Source organism: Pongo abelii, chromosome 21 (assembly GCF_028885655.2).
Source record: "Pongo abelii isolate AG06213 chromosome 21, NHGRI_mPonAbe1-v2.0_pri, whole genome shotgun sequence".
NCBI lineage: Eukaryota > Metazoa > Chordata > Mammalia > Primates > Hominidae > Pongo > Pongo abelii.
The window spans coordinates 31848574-31869098 of NC_072006.2; the positions used below are offsets into that span (position 1 = coordinate 31848574).

Genomic DNA, 20525 nt, shown 5'->3' on the forward strand with positions numbered 1-20525 from the left:
AACAAATACTTAAGAACTGTATTTTAGTTAAAAACAAAAAAACTCATAATACTGGTGTGGGGAATGAATGGACAGAATTAGCTTTTCCCCTCTGCTAGGTTCAACCTAGGCTGCACAGTGTTGGGGGAAGTGGGGTGAAGTAATGGACCCACACACACCAAGATGACCCTGCAAGGCCTACCGGGCAGGGCAATGCACTCCTGATTCCGGGGCTCCCACTGGCAGTTCTGGTCCAGGGCACAGCTCCTGCAGCTGGTCTTCTTGTTACAGTAGTACATGGGGTTATCCTTGGGGCAATTCTCATACCTAAAAATGGAGATCTAGAACACAGTGGACAAAAGCTTTTCTCTTGTATCCACAGAGAGAACTTATGCTGAGGACCAACAGGATACTACAGACAACAAAATCTAATTGAGGAAGCAAACTGCAAATAAATAGATAGATAGATAGATAGATAGATAAAGTTGCAGTAGCGCTGCAGTGGAACACTGCAATGGAATGTTCTGCTCAAGGACATGTTTTTAACTGGCAAGGAAGCAGCCCACTCTTTTAAACACCATGCCTCAACCTGCTCATCTGTAAAATGGGAATGTTGAACTTGGTGCTTTTCAAATGCTCACTTCAAAAGTCTGAAAGTTTTCTATTTTATGAACTGCATGAGACTGACAAAAAAAAAAGTCTTGTAAGCTGTCAAAAACTATAAAAGCCTGGGTTATCTTATAACTTAAATTTAAAAATCTATATATGATGAGCAGTGAGATTATGCCAAACCAAGATATAAAACAAGGAGATTTTGCAAAGTCTGTCATTTCCACAGTTCAATATGGGCCGCTATACACCTGACTCTCTCAGTCTCAAACCCTAACTTTATCAAAACCTGGCACTGGTAAAGTGAGGTCACTATTAGATGCCTCAAACCAAGGATCTAGTGCTTAGTCACAGCCATGCCCAGGGACAACAGTCCTACCTTCTTCTAAAACACAATACACAAATTCCCAGGGCTAGTGGGACCCTTGGAATACACAGAACATCTCTTCCTAAAGGAAAACCTCAGGGATAATAAAATCCAAATAGAAACCCATTTGAAAAGTAACTCTGGGCCATTATTTATACCATATACACTATAAAAGCTAAACCTATGACAAATTAGGATTTTTCTTAAATCTTTAAGAAACAGCCTCTGACCTGGCCTTCCGAGCAGCTGTGGTTCCTGGGGACACAATGGTCATTGCACCAGTGGCAGTCATTGGTGTTGGCTGTGCAGCTGTAACAATCTGTGTGCTGGTCACATCTGTCATGGTCAAGAGCTACAAAGAAAAGAAAATCTCATGAAATGGGACAACTTCAATTGAGCAAAATCTGAGACCGAAGTTAAAAAAAAAATTGTAACAATGGTTAAGAAGTAAAATGAAGAATGAAACTGGCAGGAAAATATATTTGGTATGCTCTGGTTAAAATAATATTTAGAAACAGACAATCTAAAGAAACACTGTTTTGTACCCTAAAGAAAGAAGTACACAGAAAGTGAAAACAAGGATAGGTTAATTTAACAACTGTAAGATATAATGAAAGTAAATTCTGGCTCTTTGAATACTTTTCTTTCCAAGAAAAAAAAAATCAACTAGTAATAGAATGAACACCAAAGAAGCCCAGGAGCCAAAATATTGTAGGATACCAAGTCATTCCTCCTAGTTATAAATGCAAGGCTAATTTGGGTACAGCAAGTAGGCAGCACCACAGAACTGAACAGGAGGCATTAGGCTGAGCTGCCTTTTGTACATACATGTAAATTCAAGAGTGCAAGTCTGAGAACTTCTGGGCTACTACAGACCTGCCGCATCTCCTGTTGACTCTAGAAAAGAGAAGCTGCACGGCTGGGTGCGGTGGCTCATGCCTGTAATCCCAGCACTTTGGGAGGCCGAGGCAGGCGGATCACGAGGTCAGGAATTCAAGACCAGCCTGGTCAACACGGTGAAACCCCGTCTCTACTAAAACTAGAAAAATTAGCTGAGTATAGTGGCATGTTCCTGTAATCCCAGCTACTCAGGAGGCTGAGGCAGGAGAACTGCTTGAATCAGGACCTGGGAGGTGGAGGTTGCAGTGAGCTGAAATTGCGCCACTGCACTCCAGCCTGGGTTACAGAGTGAGACTCTGTCTCAAAAAAAAAAATAAAATAAAAGAGAAGCTGCACAACCATGTTGTCTCATCTGTTCAACCATCTTGTGGACATGGCACATGGGGGAATTCACAAACAGGAAAAGGCAGGTGCCACCCTCACAAAGACCCCAGCAGTCGGCTCCTTAGGCTGCTCTTCCTGTCCTGGTCATTATCTCAAGGATTGGGCCCACCCAGAAAGTGGGGTGAAACAGGGAACTGAAGTCTCAGGTGAGATGACAGCAAATGGGTTGATATGAACACCTAAGGTAATTCAACACTATTTCCTATAAACATGCACATTTAATTTGAACTTTTAAAATTTGGTTTAAAAGTTAACTATTTCACTGATTTTATCCCTTTCAAGAGACGAGCTAACCTTGCTAAGTTCTGGTAATCTTGGTTCTCCAGCACCCACCAGCCCATCAATGAACTTGAGTGGGTTGCCTGGGTGGCCTGTTTTTTTGTTTTTTTTTTTTTTTTCTGAGACAGAATCTCATTCTGTCACCCAGGCTGGAGTGCAGTGGCACACTCATGCCTCACTGCAGCCTCAACATCCTGGGCTCAAGCCCTCTTGCCTCAGCCACCCTAGTAGCTGGGACTACAGGTGTGCACCACCATGCCCATGCCTGGCTAATTTTAGTAGAGACAGGGTCTCCCTATGTTGCCCAGGCTAGTCTTAAACTCCTGGGCTCAAGCGATCCCCATGCCTCAGCCTCCCAAAGTGCTGGGATTACCGGCATGAGCCCCTGTGGCTGGCCCTGGGTGTTCTTACTGAGAATTTATATTCGTGAAAAGTTTAACTTGGAGCAGCATCCCAGGAATGAAAGCGGCTTCTATCCATCATAACTCTCAAGTTAACTGCAACACCAATCCTACTAGTAAGAAATTCAGCCAACATACTTTAAATTAATTGATGTAGAGAAAACATTCTTACTTTTAAAGAACTTTCTGGCCATGCACAGTAGCTCAAGCCTGTAATCCCAACACTTTGCGAGGCTGAGGTGGGCAGATCACTTGAGGTCAGGAGTTCCAGACCAGCCTGGCCAACATGGTAAAACCCCGTCTCTACTAAAAATACAAAAACTAGCCGGGCATGGTGGCAGGTGACTGTAATCCCAGCTACTCGGTGATTACAGGCTGAGGCATGAGAATCACTTGAACCTGGGAGGTGGAGGTTGTAGTGAGCTGAGACTACGCTGCTGTACTCCAGCCTAAGCGACAGAGACTCTGTCTCAAAATAAATAAATAAATAAATAAATAAAATAAAAAAGAAATTTTTAATATATCGCTTCACTGTAGTGCATTGTGCTCTATGTCACAGCAATATAGGACAAGAAGCAAAGCAGGCAGAAGGAAGGAAACAGCTTGAAAAACATGGGGGAGGTTCTAGAAGCAGGGATCATCGCCCATCCTCAGTAACTGTCTGTCTTGGTATCACTGTTGTATCCAACTAGAGAAGCTAGACAAAAATACTTTGCAAGGACAGCAGCTCTCCCTCTCTCCACCAAAAAAATTTACTTCAACATGGCTTTTCTGGGCTGACTCTCCTAATTTCATCCTTAATGTTAGATCTGCATCCAATATGGTAGCCAGTAACCACAAATGTCTTTTAAATTCAAATTAAATTAAATTAAATTAAAAATTCAGTTCTTCAGTCACACTAGCTACATTTCAAGTATCTGATAGCCCATGTGGCTAGTGGCTATCATATCGGGACAGTCCAGACACACAACATTTCCATCATCAAAAATAAAGTTCTACTGGATGGCACTGCCTCAGAGCAACTGCAGCCAGAATCTGGGGTCAGTATGCAAAGCCTATGCAATGCCAAAAAGGTTATGTCTCTATCACTCGAAGACAGCTTCTAGGAGCCACATGGCATGTTCCCATCCGAGATGTTTACAAACCGATTTTCAAATATCCAAAAACACTTTGTACAAGTTATTACTGAATAATTTTGGATAATAAGGTGAACATAAAAAGTATACATATGCTAAGTTCCTTCACAATTCAGATAAAATGAGGTCTCAAATTCATTAAAATCTAAGTAGAGAAAAAAAAACATACTTCTTTTGGAAAAACATTCTGATTTTAACTTTTCTTCTTGTTCATCAGTTGCCAGCGCCCACGAGATACACTGAGACGACCCTGTGTCCCACACACACCGGATACCAGGTCCTGCTGCTAAACAAGTGGCTTCACTCCGATGCGCATCACACTGTTCCGAGGTGAATACCAGGATGTCACTGAGGAGGAGACTATTGAAACCACCGAACACATACATGGTGCTAAGAGGAAAAAGGGAGAGAAGAAATTTACCAGAGACTCTCAGATAACAATTGCATGCTATACTTTTTTTTTTTTTTTTTTTTAAGAGACAGGGTCTTACTCTGTTGCCCAGGCTGGTCTCAAACTCCTGGGCTCAAGAGATCCTCTCGCCTCAGCCTCCTGAGTAGCTGGGACTACAGGCACATACCACCACATCCAGCTACCATGATACACTTTTTACAGACAATCTTCAAACAAATCTTACATATCATAAGTCTTCTAAAAATTATTTTTCAAGGTCTTAAAAAACATTATTATTCCCTTCCTTTCCAAATTCCATCCTTTCATCCTGGCCTATAACACACCCAGAATAGTTCCAATAATCTGCCTCCTCATCATAGCTACTGTATTAAAAAGTTCTCATGATAGCCTGGTGACTTTTAAACATGAGTCACTGGAAAATTTTAGTGTCAGGATATGCTCACATCTTTTAATGCTAAACAGCAATTCTATATCTTTTTTAAATATTAAAAATAAAAATGTACAAATTTAAAGCACAGGTAAAAGCCTCTCTAATTAAAGTTGTGTCATACTGGTACATGAATATGAGCCCAATCATAAACAGATAAAAGCACACATCTACATTTAGTACACAGTAAAAGCAGCATCTTACATTAGTGGGAAAAGATGGTCTTTTTAGTAAATGGTATCAAGATAACTAAACATATGGAAAAAAATAAAATTGAATCTATTTCTCTATATTTTGGGATAAATCCCACATGGATCAGAGCATCTTCTGAAAAAAACAAAACACACAAGCAGTATAAGAATGAGTGAATTTCTCTATAACCTGAGAGTTGAAAAAAAACTGACTTAAAATCCAGAAGGTAGAGGAAAAGAAGATTGAAAAATCTGGTCATATGAATTAAAAAGACGTTTTACATGGAAATAATGCTACAAGCAAAGTAAAAAAACAAATGATATGCTATGAAAAAAAGATTTACAAGTTATGTTATAGGAAAAGGACTATCCCTAACATAGAGGGGGGCTTCAGCCAGTTTGCAGAGAAAAAAATGCAAATGACCTTAAACATTTGAGAAGATGCTCTAATTTCACTGTAAGAAAAATGCAAATTAAAACTCTACTGAGGTAGCATTTCTCACCTATAAGACTAGCAAAAAAAAAAAAAAAGCACAAAAAATTGACAATATATGGATTGGTGAGACTATGGGGCAAAAGGCACTCTCACACACTACTGCGGGGCATGTAAAATGCTGCAGCCTATAGACGGATTTGGCAAGCTCTAACAAAATTTTGCATTTACTTTTTGAACCTGAAATCACATTTCTAGAAGTCTAGCACAAAGACAGAATAGCAAAAATACAAAAAGTACATGAGGCTATTCACTACAGCATTAACCCACTTATGCCAGAGGGCAAATTTTTTTGTGAAAAATCAGACCTTGGGGATGACCTTGAGCAGCAGGATATAAATAACTCCCACAAGCTTAGCGTTCCAATAATGGAACACTAGGCATAAATGGGTTCATGATAATAGCAAAAGACTCAAACAGCCCCACATGTCCATCAATTGGGGATGTGACAAACTATAATACATCCACATAATGAAATATTAGGCAGATGTAAAAGGAATGAGGAAAATTTCTACATACTTCTATGGAGTGAGCACCAGTATATACTGTTATGTGGGGGAAAAAATGGAATGCAGTTAAAAATATTCAAACAATGTAGCCATTTATCTATTGAGGGAACTAGAAGGTCAAACACACAAACATGCACAAATAATTCATTTTCCTTTTTAAAAAGAAGAACACCACAGTTTCTCTTTAATCTGCCTTCTTAAAAAACCTAGAAACAATAGCCAACCCAGAAGCAATGAATACAACTAGTGCTTAGATTGTGCGTATTTAAAAACCATTCTTTCTCCCTCCTGTCACCCCTTAAAAACTAGAACTTTTTAGAGAAAAACCTAATTTCATGTCTGGATGAAGAAATGTTCACAATGAGTCTAGTAGATCTTGTTATACTGGAAAGAAAAGAAGACTAGGGTAGTATCAGATAAACTCAAAAGCTAACGTAAAGATGCCCTCACTGGCTAAAGATGGAAAATGTTTGAAATTTAATAAAAACACAAACTACAATAGATTAAAACACATGAAATATTTTTAAATCCATGAGTTCATAATGATACACATCTCCCATCCCCTGAAAAAAAAACACCTCATTTGTCATCTTTGGACAATGCTAAGAAATCACTACATTATTTTGAAGACTGGTAAACAAAGGGAAAGAAATAAACCTATGAAGTGATCTTGCCAAAATACTGAAGTGAATCTGATCAAGTTAATTTGTAGGAAGTTTAGGAGAGAGACCAATATGTTATATGAAAGCCTAGGATACAATAATCAAAATCTGGACTACGGGAAACTCTACAGGACAAACAACCCAGTCTCTTTAACAAGTAAGGGGGAAAATGATGGATGGGGTCCCTACAGATCAAGAGAAACTTCAGTGACATTTTAACCAACTGTAACATATGGATCTTATTTGGATTCTGAATTGAACAAACTAAACTTAAAAAAAAATTGAGACAATTAGGAGATGTAAAACACTGAATGGACACTGAGAGATATTAAAGAACAACTTTTTTTTTTTTTTTTTGAGTTGGAGTCTTGCTCCGTTACCCAGACTGGAGTGCAACAGCACCATCATAGCTCAGTGCAACCTCAAATTCCTGGGCTCAAGCAATCCTCCCACCTCAACCTCCTGAGTAGTTGGGACAACAGGCACACACCACCACGACCAGCTAATTTTTGTATTTCTAGTAGAGACGAGGTCTTGTTGTGTTGCCCAGGCTGGTGTTGAACTCCTGGACTCAAGCAATCCTCCTGCATTGGCCTCCCAAAGTGCTGGGATTACAGGCGTGAGCCACCACCCCTGGCTTAAAGAATTAACTTTAAAAGTGTAATAACTGTATAGGGGTTGTATTTTTAAAATTAAGTCTTCATCTTTAAAAGACAGCCAATCCTCATTATAGTCATGTGGTCCTGCATAACGATGTTTCCATCAATGATGGATGGCATGTACAATGGTTGTCATCTAGTAATCTAAGGTTAATTTATTATTGAAGAAAACAATTTTAAAATAAATTTAGTGTAGCCTAAGTGTACAGTGTTTATAAAGTCTACAGCAGTGTACAGTCTACTCACTCACAGACCTCCCCAGAACAATTTCCAGTCCTGCATACTCCCTCCCTTCATGGTAAGTGGCCTGTATAGGTGTACATTTTTTTATCTTTTATATTGCATTTTTACTGTACCTTCTCTATGTTTAGATATGCTTGGACACACAAATACTTAGATTGCATTACAATGACCTACAGTATTGAGTATAGTAACATGCTGCACAGGCTTGTAGCTAGGAGCAACAAGCCATACCATATAGTCTAGATGTGTAGCCTAAGTTTATGTAAGGACATTCTGTGATGTTGGCACAATGATGAAATTGCCTAAGGATGCATTTCTCAGAATGTATCCCTATCATTCAGCGACACATGATCATATCTGCAGATTGTAGATTCCATATTTGCAAATTCACCTACTTTTAAAATCTATTTCTAACTCCAAAATCAATACTTGCAGTAGTTTCATGGTCATTTACCAGCATGTGTGTGCACAGAATGGCAAAAAATTTGAGTTGATACACATGCATATTCCCGGCTAAGGTCAAACAAGGAGACGCTCTCCCTTCTTGTTTCAACTATCATACTACAAACAAGTGTCCCTTCCATGATGTATCTAGTGCCATGTTTTATGCATTTTTGTGCCTTATGTTAGTGCTTTCACTGCTGAAAATGGCCCCCTATGTAGTGCTGAAGTGCTGTCTAGTGTTCCTAAGTGTAAGAAGGCTGTGATGAGCCTTACTGAGAAAATACATGTGTTACATAAGCTTTGTTCAGGCATGAGTTAAAGTGCTGTTGGCTGTGAGCTCAATGTTAAAATAAATCAAGAATATATATTAAATAAGATGTTTTTAAATAGAAACACACACAAAAGAAAGTTATGTATGCTGACTGGTTGATGAAAATGTTGTCATTAGAGGTTTATAGAAACATAACCCTGTATTTCTCCTAGGAGCAATAATTCAATATTCAAAAATTCAGGGTTTATAGTTACTTTATAGAGTTGTGAATAATGAAAACAAATTGTAATCTGAAATACATATTTTTTTGAGTTAGGGTCTCACTCTGTCACCCAGGCTGGAGTGCAGTGGTGCCGTCATAGCTCACTGCAGCCTCAAACTCCTGGGCTCAAGTGATCCTCTCACCTTAGCCTCCCAAAGTGCTGGGATAACAGGCATGAGCCACCATGCCCGGCCTAATCTGAAAAATTTACTGGTAGATTTCAAAAACTAAAAAATTAATATAAGGTTTTATTTATTTATTTATTTTGACACAGTCTCGCTCTGTTGCCCAGGCTGCAGTGCAGTGGTGCAATCTCGGCTCACTGCAAGCTCCACCTCCCGGGTTCACACCATTCTCCTGCCTCAGCCTCCCGAGAAGCTGGGACTACATGGGCCCACCACCACGCCCGGCTAATTTTTTTGTACTTTTCATAGAGATGGAGTTTCACAGTGTTAGCCAGGATGGTCTTGATCTCCTGACCTCGTGATCCGCCCACCTCGGCCTCTCAAAGTGCTGGGATTACAAGCGTGAGCCACTACGCCTGGCCAGGTTTCATTTTTAACCTTGCTATTGGCTGACTCAGTACCACATTAAGCAGGCTAGATTCAACTAGTTAATTTGTTGCTTAAACCAAATAAGCAACCTCCTCTTCCCAGTACAGTTGGTGTTCTCAGCAATTGTGAATCCATCTGGTTGCACAGGGTCTCTGCAAAGTTAGGGAGAGTCCCTCAGAGACACATGGAGCAGGCAACTGAGAGGCACAGCTGCCGCCTTGGTATGTCACAGCCTCTGTGACCTCTCCTCCTCCTTCCCGCCTCCCTCAAATCCTCAATGACAACCAAGGAAGGCACAGCTCACCCAATGCTGTTGATCCACTTAAAGCATTAAGAAATGCTGTGAATCAAAGTTTCTTTTTCAGTAAATTATTTCATAAAATTAAACCAAAACTATGGCCTTTTAGTAGCTGGCCTCCCTCAGGGTCTCCTGCCACCTACCCAATCCTGTCTCACACACACAGATACGTACATATCAGGGTTCAAACACACCACTGGAATCACATAAAATAAAAATACTACAACTCAGGCAAGGCATTCCCAATTTTGACTCATGGTTAAATTATATTTTATGGTAAAGTCTCAACTTCTCTGAGTTTGAATAAAACCTAAGAATGTTTTATAAAAGATTCATTTGTTTGCTAGTTATTACTGTACTAATACCTGCCATTTAGCAAATGTCTATTATGTGCCAAATCCTGTGCTAGGAGAACTAGGAACACAATCGAAGACAGTTGAGATCAGGCTCCCACAGGCATGATAATGACAAAATGGTCCCACTGCGTTCCAGATGAAAATCTCAAGAGGCACTTGCTAGAAAGCTTTAAGGGTCTTCTGTACTGAGGAAGTTCAAGATTATGATTTATAATAACACTTCAAATTAGCAAGGAGGCCAGAAATCCTTCCATTTTAGCCTCTAACTGTCAAATGTTCTCATAGTAAAACCATACACATTGCTAAAAAATGAAATAATTACCTTATAAAAGATAGCACCTTTTCCTAGTAGCTAGTTCCTAAATTGTCTCAACTTTTCCTTCACAACATCTCCAAAATATGTCACCTTCTCACCTTTCCTTTTTTTTTTTTTTTTTTTTTGAGATGGAGTCTCGCTGTCGCCCAGGCTGGAATGCAGTGGCATAATCTTGGCTCACTGCAATCTCTGCCTCCTGGGTTCAAGTGATTCTCCTGCCTCAGCCTCCCAAGTAGCTGGGACTACAGGTGCCTGACACCACACATGGTTAACTGTTTTGTATTTTTAGTAGAGACAGGGGTTTTGCCATGTTGGCCAGGGTGGTCTGGAACTCCTGGGCTCAAGTGATCTGCCCTCCTCGGCCTCCCAAAGTGCTGGGATTAAAGGATTACAGGCGTGAGCCACCATGCCCGGCCTCTCACCTTTCCTAATCTAAGTTAAATTACCTCATCTGTCGTTCATCGTTACAACAGAAATTTCAAAAGCCAAAGGAATTCTAACATGATGCAGGCATTGTAATGCTTAAACATCCTTAGGATTTATATGGCTTAGAATTTTAAAAAAGGGAAAGTAGACAGCAGTAGTAATAGCAGAAACTGAATGAGAAAAACTAATAACATGATTAGGCTGTTTAACTTCCTAAAAATCTTTAAAGCACACTGTAAGGAACAAGTAGAGTGGCCACTCTGAATCTCCCTTATTTGACTGAGACTTCTCCAAGGGCTGATTTTTTTAAGAGCTCTGGTAGTTTGGGCCAGGCATTTTTGAGCGATACAATGCAATGAACTGCAGACTTCTGATTACCCAGAGCCTACAGACTTGAGCTATATTAAACTTCACAATCTCTCCACCTCTGTTCTCCTATCTTAACCCCCCATCTGAAGTGCCCTCTCTCCTCTTTTCCAAACTTCTTACTATTCAGATACAACTACTAGAAACTTGACAACCTAAATACCACAAACCATAACAAAGGACATAAGACAATGACATGCACGTAACTTTTGTTGCCCCAGGCACTCAGACCACACCAAAAAGCATGCTCTTGCGTGCTAACAAAACCAGATCAATAAACATGGCATTCAAAGTAATTCACCTCCACATCAAATATTTTAAACATAAATCAGAAAATTTATATCCACATAATCCTGTAAAAAAACTACTGGGATGAGGGAATCTTGTGAATAATATGTTAAGTCCAATTCCACTTTACTTTTCTTTCTTTTTTCTTTTTTTTTTTTTTTTGAGACGGAGTCTTGCTCTATTGCCAGGCTGGAGTGCTGTGGCACGATCTCGTCTCACAGCAACCTCCAACTCCCTGGTTCAAGTGATTCTCCTGCCTCAGCATCCCAAGTAGGGGGGATTACAGGCACGCACTACCAAGCCCAGCTAATTTTTGTATTTTTAGTAGAGATGGGGTTTTACCATGTTGGCCAGGATGGTCTTGATCTCCTGACCTCGTATTCCACCCGCCTCGGCCTCCCAAAGTGCCAGAATTACAGGCGTGAGCCACCGTGCCTGGCCCTTTATTTTCATTTTAAACACAAAAGAAAAGGAGTAATCACTTCTTCTCCAACTACCTGTTGTGTAAGACTGCTGAATGGCCAAATCTGTTGACATCATGGTGGAGATCAGGTCTGGGAAGCACTGACCAGCGGTCACAGGCTAGGAGAAAGAAAAATATATTTCAAAACATACTACCATTTCTAATCAACAGGACCTGACATTTTCTTTGGGAAGAATACTACAACAAAGAGAACCTCAGAAAACATGCCTCTCAATTTTCTCAGTTACAAAATTATTTCTGGGTTAAAATGAAGCAGCAGCAGAGCAACAGGGCATGGAAGAAAGGCGGGATTATACCACAATTCTAACTAGCAAACGCACCCAAAATCCATGACATCCGGATCACTCACCCAACTGCACTAGAATTGAGAAAGAGTCTTGCTCTGTCACCCAGGCTGGAGTGCAGTGGTGTGATCTCAGCTCACTGCAAGCTCCTCCTCCCAGGTTCACGCCATTCTCCTGCCTCAGCCTCCCAAGTAGCTGGGCCTACAGGCACCTGCCACCATGCCTGGCTAATTTTTATTTTTAGTAGAGATGGGGTTTCACCGTGTTAGCCAGGATGGTCTCAATCTCCTGACTTCGTGATCCGCCCGCCTTAGCCTCCCAAAGTGCTGGGATTACAGGCATGAGCTACCACGCCCAGCCAAGAATGTTTTTTAAAGCAAGCAAATTTTACATTCTACAAAGCTTATGTCAGCAAAACATATGGGTTTCATAATTATTTTCCACTCTTTTCTATATTGATTTGCCCAAATTTAGTAGCTAAAATGGAAAAATAAAGGTGGAAAATGAAATTTCAAAAAACTTAAATGTTACCTAATTTTTAAAAAGTCCTTTCCTAGATCCCGTAGATTGATTAATTTTCCTTTGTTGTGACCCATACTAGCAACTTCTCTTCTGGATCTAATACCAACTGGTGCTGCTATACCATGCCAACCTCACACTCAGTGTCTCACTCTTTGAGCCCTTAAATATGTGCCGGTCTTTTCCACCTCTGTCTCTCTGCAAAGCAGGTTTCCTCTGCCTGGAGAGTGCTGCCTAACTTCACCTACCTGACACCTAGTGTCCCCAAGGATCCAGAGGGGATGGCCCCTCCTTAAGAAAGTGTTCCCTGTTTATCACTCTTACCCTCCATGACTTAAAGGGTACTCAGAGGTGCTCTCATACATTCTTTTCAGCCAGAAACACCCTGAAGTGCAATTCTATTGTCTCCTCATTTCTCTACCTCTTCTACTTTGAGGCTAAGGGCTTTAAGTTATTCATCTGATCTCCTCAATGTACAAACTGAGTGGCTGGCACACAAATGTCTGTTAAAAATGAATGTCTGACTTGGAATAGTCAAAATCCCAGAGACAGACTGTAGAATAGCAGTTGCCAGGCATTGTGGGGAGGAAGAAATGGGACATTATTGTCTAATGGGTATAGAGCTTCAGTCTTACAAGATGATGAAGACCGTTCTGAAGATGGATGGCGGTGATGGATTTGTAACATTATGAATGTGTTTAATATCACTAAACTAGACATTTAAATATAGTTAGGATGGTAAATTTTATGTGTATTTTACCACAACCAAAAAAAAATAATTTGTTTAAAATGAACATCTGACAATTTTTATGAAAGAGATCATCCGGTATGCATTTGCTTCACATGAACAAATACTGCCCTCTTCTGGTCTGGTATACTGCCACACCAAGACCATGTGAGAAACCAGTTTTCTAGGGAATGAGATAAAGCTAACACGTGAACCAATTTTAACACAATGCTGGTGGTTGCAACTATGTAACACTACCAGGTAGGCATAACATGACAAAGGAGAGGCTAGACACCTCAACTCAGCCTTAAAAATGAGCATTCAAGCAATTAACAGGAGTGATTTCAAAAAGAATTTAATGTAGAAATAATTTTTACCAGATGTGTAACATTAGTCAAATGAACATAAAAAATACCATTTGGACCTCTTTCAAATGGCCTGATCATTTTGAACTGGCAATATTTTCAGTCTCCTTTTAAATGTTGCTTATAGACAAAAAGATGCCTGAAGCTAAAATGGTTTTGGGAAACTTACCAATGTCATAGGCCATGAAATCTGAAGAGAAGCATTTGGCACCATGGCTCATAGATGTGTCATTGTGTGTGTTTCCTCCAAACACCAGCATGGTTCCACTCACTATCACAGCTGTGTGCAAGTAACGGAAAAATCGGCTGTCCTTAAGAATGGTCCTTTTGAGTTTATTTAGAAATAATAAATACAAGGTTAGTTTTTAAAGAATATTTATGTATCTGCTAATGCAAGCACAACCACTTTATTAACCTCAGACCCAAATGTACAAATCCTTCCAGAGTTTTCCCTACATATAAGTAAGTTTTTCAACAATAAATATAGATAATTTTAAAGACCTGTAAGAATTTTGGCAAAATATATTAAGAACCTTAAACTCTTCATACCCTGTAGCTATATAATTCCAGTTTCTGGGCAGAAATCATGTGAAATATTGACAGAAGCTTAATGCATAATGGTTTCTTAATGACATAAAAACTAGAAAGAAACCAAAACTTTCACCTGCACAGTCTCAGCATACCCACAAAATGGAGTATTGCACAGCTACTAAACATGATAATTTTTATGACAGAATATAAAACAGTATCCATAGCAAGGTATCAAATATGTGAGGAAAAAGAAGAGAAACCATCGCTTTATAATTACATTATTTCGTAACTCAAATTTGCTTTACATTTGTTAAAAAACTCTAAGTATTTTCTAACCAACGTGCTACAGAATTACAGAATAATGTAACAAAATAAATACTAGCTACTTTATTACCCTCTGTTTATTTCCCAATTTCTCTATATATAATGCTGAACAGAATTATCTGCCAGGCATGAAAACAAAAAGATAGCACAATATTTTCTCAACAATTGCCTCTACAGAATTTACACCTTAAAGTGAAAGCTCAAGAAAAAGTACCCACCACATCTGGGTATCCACATCATATCGGTAGAGATCATCTGCAAGCCGGTACTTATTGGCACTGAAAGCCTTGTAGCCACCATGAACGTATAGGGCCCTGGTCCTGTGGTCGTAAACACTGCTATGGCCGTAACCCCCTTGCACAAGGGCACCCTGGGTGTGTAATATACTCCACGTGTTCTTATCTGGAAAGGAAAGACAGTTAAAGGCAAGCATGGCAGGCTCCTCCTCTCTACTACTGAAAATGCCCAAATCGCTTAGGGCATGAGAATGGATTTCAGGAGACCTGATACATATACTTTTTTATCTTTATATTTTAAAGAAAGCCACCTAAAACTTATAACAAAGCCACGTGGCCTAATTCCAGTCTGTTCTATGTTCTGATGTTCTAATATGCCATGTAGGAAAAGAATTAACTAAATTTAAAACACTCAGGGCCAGGCGAAGTGGCTTACATGTGTAATCCCAGCACTTTGGGAGGCTAAGGTGGGAGGATCACTTGAGGCCTGCTATGTTGGCCAGCCTGGGCAACATAGCAAGATCCCATCTCTACTAAAATTAAAAAATTAGCCAGGAGTGGTGGCACGCACCTGTAGTCCCAGGTACTAGGGAGACTAAGGTGGGAGGATCACTTGAGGACAGGGCATCAAGGCTGCAGTGAGCTATGATTGTGCCACTGCACTCCAGCCTGTGTGAGAGAGCAAGATCCTGTCTCAATAAATAAAATAAAAAGATCAGATTCCACTCAAATGAACATTTAATTCCCTACAACCTTTGGTGACCAATATACAGATATATTTTATAGGTCTACTTTCACAAAATGTTAATTATACCTGGTATTCCTACTGCACAACAACAGATACAATGAAATTTAACCAAAGGAAATATTTTATATGAAGGGTAAATCATACTCCACTAAACCAATCTCTAAAGGGCTAGGCAAATATTTTTTTTCTTCAATATTTATTGTTTTGAACCATTTTTATTTATTTATTTTAAATACCCAAAGCACTTTGCGTCATCTTTGGCTCCTTACCAAATTGACAGTAAAAAATACATACTACATAGGAGCATCAATAATCTGCATTTCACTGGTAATACATCAATGTTAACTATGTTGGGTTTGTTTGTTTGTTTGTTTTGAGACGGAGTCTCACTCTGTCTCCCAGGCTGGAGTGCAGTGGTGCAATCTCGGCTCACTGCAACCTCCACCTCTCGGGTTCAAGCGATTCTCCTGCCTCAGCCTCCTGAGTTGCTGGGATTATAGGTGCCCGCCACCAGGCCAGGCTAATTTTTGTATTTTTAGTAGAGACAGGGTTTCACCATGTTGGTGCCAGGCTGGTCTTGAACTCCTGACCTTAGGTGATCCGCCCACCTCAGCCTCCCAAAGTGCTGGGATTACAGGAGTGGGCCACCACGCCTGGGCCCAGTGTTTACTATGTTTCAAGATAAAGTACTGAATCAAGATTAGGTTGAACCTTTCTAAACAGTCAAAATAATAAGCTTAGAGGTTTTAAATCTGATGTTCAAAAGGCATCTACTGGAAAAAATATACCTACCCAAATCATATTCCTGCACATTGCTTATATATCCATAGAGAGGGCAGTGACCAAAGATGACCAGCATGACCACTCGGCCATTCTTCAGTGTAACAATGTGTGCAGAGTGTCCAACCACTGCATACTGCTCCTTTGCCTTAGGGGTCAACAACACCCATGACTCATTATGAATGTGAAAAACTCTCAACTCATTGGTCACATTCCCAGTTGAATCAATTTTTCCTCCATACATGTAAATTTTATCCTAGGAAAAAAATGCAAACAAAATTTTTAAAAACATTGAAAAGATTAAATCTAAGAACAGAGAAGAACAAAAGCTCAATATTATTCTCAGCTTAAAAAAGGTTAGTCAAGAAACTAAAAATAGAACTACCCTATGATCCAACAATTTCGATACTGGGTATATATCCAACAGAATGGAAATGAACATATCAAAGAGCTATCTGCACTCCCATGTTAAATGCAGCACAATTCACAATAGCCAAAACATGGAATCAACGTGTCTATCAATGGATAATTAGATAAAGAAAATGTGGTGTATATATACACAATGGAGCATTATTCAGCTGTTAAAAAGAATGACATCCAGTCATTCTGCAGCAACATGGACTGAACTGGAGGTCATTATGTTAAGTAAAATAAGCCAAGCACAGAGAGACAAATATCATATTATCAATCATATGTGGGAGCTAAAAAAGTGGATCTCATGAAGATTGGTGGTTACCAGAGGCTGGCAGGCTGGCGGGGGAGAATGAAGAAGGAAAAAAAGAATGTAAATGTATTTATTACCACCAAACTGTACACTTAAAAATGGTAAAGATGGTACCATTATATATGTATATTTTACCTCAGTAAAAAATAAATTAAAAAAATTTTAAGGGTTAGCAAAGGGCACCTTTCAGTGAGTTACTAGGAAAAGGATAAAAAAAGGAAAAAGGGAAATAAAACTAATCATGTTTTACATCTCTAATACTTTACCAGTTTTCTTGGACTTCCTCACATGAATCTTTTACAGTATAAAAGGACTTGGAAAAATAAAGTTGCCTCATCCTACCATCTAGCTATAAAAATGAGGAAATGAAAATGTTTATTCAGCCACATTACAATGTGGCTATTCTCGGCTAAACTTGCTTATGAGAATAAAAGCTAATCTACACTTTTTAATCTACATCTTTAACCATTTAGTGCCATTATTATAATACCCCATTACACTTTGAAGCCATTAAAATCTCCAGTTAAAAAAGTTTCCATTTTAATTTCTACTTATAACTTAGCCAATTATATAATGCCCCCAATAAAAAGTTTTCCCCAATTAAAAACCAACAGTGAGGTAGCTTTTCAACTATGTAATACATGAAGTAACTGAGGAAAACTCAGTTTCTTGCTTAGCACAGAGTGGAGATGCTTTACCTTGTATAATGCCAAAGAATGACCATATCTAACAACCACATTGTTCACAGAACGGCTTAGTGGAAGCCACTCCCTAGAAGCAAGGTCATACCTACAAAACAAACAGATCATATTTTCACCAACTAATAAGACAGAACATCTCATACTATTTGTGACATAATCCGGTTTGGAGATGCTCACTAAATCTACCATGGATGTAGAGGGGCACTTGTCACCTTCACAAATAAACCTGACACCTGGGCCCACTGGACAAGTGATAACTCAGGAAGAGGAGCTGGACTACAAAATCCTGGGAAAAGAAAGGTATACAAAGCTACTGGAAGGTTCTAACACTTCCTGAAAATCTCTTCTATACACAGTCTAAATCATTTAAAGGTTGCATTGTGCTCAAGGGACTCAAAATTTTATTACAATAACTTTTCTTTTATTTAATCATGAGAAACTGAAGATAGGTACCAAAAAAGGGATGATAATTAAGTAAAAGAAAATTACTAATCTTTCCTTTTATGTAATTGACTAAAAATACATTTTCAAAAGCCAGAATACCATTATAGCATTTCACTTGTACTACGAATATAAAGACCTTAAAATACAAAAATGTCAAAAAGAAAATAATTTATAATCCTGCCATGCAATTTATACTTATTCATGCATTACTGAATAATCACATTCAATATCTTAAAGTACTCACTTTTGAGTTTTTGCTTTTGAGAAAAACTCTACTGTTTTTATAAAAATCATACATGTTCATTATAAAGAATGTAACCAATACAAAGAATAAAGAGCTAAAAGTTTTTTAAAAAGATCCCACATTCCATGATCTAGAAATAAATATCAAGTAAACATCATTCCAGACATCTTTCTATGCATATAAGAGGATACTGACAATAAAGTGTTAATTTTAATTATTTTCATAAAATAGAAAAAAATAAACCAAAAAGACATGATATTGTTATATCTTAAGTAAATGTTTCTTTTCTATAAAAGTTTACCTGGATATTCCAAGTATTTAAAAAAATCTTGAAAAACATTATCATATATAAACACAAAGGTATAAGAAAGTTTATCACAATAGCAAAAAAGAATACAAATAAATGTCCATCCATTGAAAATCAACAAATAAATGGTAATATATCCAGATAGATAACATAAAGAATAAGTATACCGAATGAAAAATATACTCCAGCAACATATGTCAACATAAATCTCAAAACAATGTTAAGCTAAAATAGCACACTGCAGAATATTGTTTCTATGAAGACTAAAAACAGAAAATCTATTAATTCTACTATACTTTCATATATATGTAATGTATAACATATATGTAAAGTATAACATATATATGAAAGTATGAACAACTGACACCAAAATCAGGATACAGGTTATCTCTGGGACTTTGGAGGGACATGCAAGGGACTTCAACTGTGTTAGCAGTGTTTTAATTTCTAACCCGGTGGTGAATCCATTGGTGTTAATTTTCTCTGAGCCTTTCCTTTTATCTTAAATATTTCATACACAATCTGAAGCAAATATAACAAATGGTGACAACTATTAAATATGAATTGCACATAACTATTATTTTACATATTTTTGGAATATTGCACACTTAAAAATACATGAAAAATTATTTAGAGGTTGAATTTAAAGTTATTAAAACTTTATATAAAACTTTTTATATAAACTTTATATAAAAAAATGCAATTTATTTTTGTACAGAATTCACTAACTTCTTGCTTTGAAAGTTGAAAAATCTTAGCACTCACATTGCCTCTCATTTCTTCTTCCAATTTTTGTTATAAAATTTTTACAATGTCCAGGTCCTTAACATCTGCACTACATTCGGTAACAGTAATTCCATAGTTATTTAGTCCTGAATTTTAGCGGACTCAATCTCCTCACAGTCCTTTTACCACAACTTCTCTTTCTTGAGCTCTTCAATTCTCCTCTGGATTTCACTGTCAAGAGGGTTCTTGTTTTGTTTTGTTTTGTTTAAGTAGAGCTCATAGTACTCTTTCCCTGAATTCACTCTTGTTTGAGAATATCTGCCTGCCAGCTTTACAGCAGAATGACACCTTGGCTGGGTACACTATTCTTGGACCATCCTTTTCTTCCTCCAGAACCTTGCAGATGTTGCTCCCTTGAACACTGCTGGTATTGAAAATGTTGCTACGGAGAAGTCTGTGGCCAGCTTATTTCCCTCTTTTTTCATGGTTTGCTTTTCTGCCTGGAAGCCTGAAGAATTCTGAATCATTCTTATTCTCCCTTCTTCTCTGCCTGCCCGCAACCTCTATTTTTTTTATGACATGATATTGTATTTTACTTCAAATAGAAATAAATCCATCCAGGAATATGTTTTTATAAAATGGACTGCATACCACTGCAAAGCTGTTGTGGAATTCTGGCTATGAAAGGTGTTTCCTGAGAAGGACTCATATAGCTTCCAACTACACATATAGACTTTATGTTCGAGCCAGAGGCTTGTTTCTGTACGTTTAAAGAAAGGAAGGAAACAGAGGAAGCACAGAAACAGGTCTCCACATTTCTGTCAAAGGGCATGGAGAGTGCCCAATCTGTCTCTTAATGTATTTTGCTCCTCTTCTGTCAACAAGTCAGACCAAGAGCTTGTCAGAGACACTTAGGTGCTGGCAGGTCCCCATAATCTGGCTAAGGTGAACCTATCAGAAGACACTTAAACAACATGCTGTTAATCATCTCTCAACACAGAGAAAAAAAACATAAGAACGATACTGATACAATAAAACATAAATTCCAAGTACCAGATAAATGCTCCTTCTGGGAGCTGAATCCAAGATAACAGAATAGCGAACAACTAATTCTAAGACCTAAGCAAGCAAATAAGCAAAGATAGATTC

General features: G+C 38.5%; 1 protein-coding gene across 2 annotated transcripts in view; it reads right to left on the reverse strand.

Moving 5' to 3' along the window:
- The window catches only part of ATRN (attractin), a 172210-nt gene that overhangs the window by 74032 nt on the left and 77653 nt on the right, over positions 1-20525 (reverse strand). For both annotated transcript variants that reach the window (XM_024238860.3, XM_024238861.3), the window contains exons 7-14: positions 17653-17743; positions 16243-16486; positions 14685-14868; positions 13781-13935; positions 11730-11814; positions 4225-4445; positions 1186-1307; positions 182-320 (exon numbers count right to left, since the gene is read on the reverse strand). In XM_024238860.3, the coding sequence (XP_024094628.1) occupies positions 182-320; positions 1186-1307; positions 4225-4445; positions 11730-11814; positions 13781-13935; positions 14685-14868; positions 16243-16486; positions 17653-17743 (1241 nt within the window). The remainder of the gene's footprint in view (positions 1-181; positions 321-1185; positions 1308-4224; positions 4446-11729; positions 11815-13780; positions 13936-14684; positions 14869-16242; positions 16487-17652; positions 17744-20525) is intronic.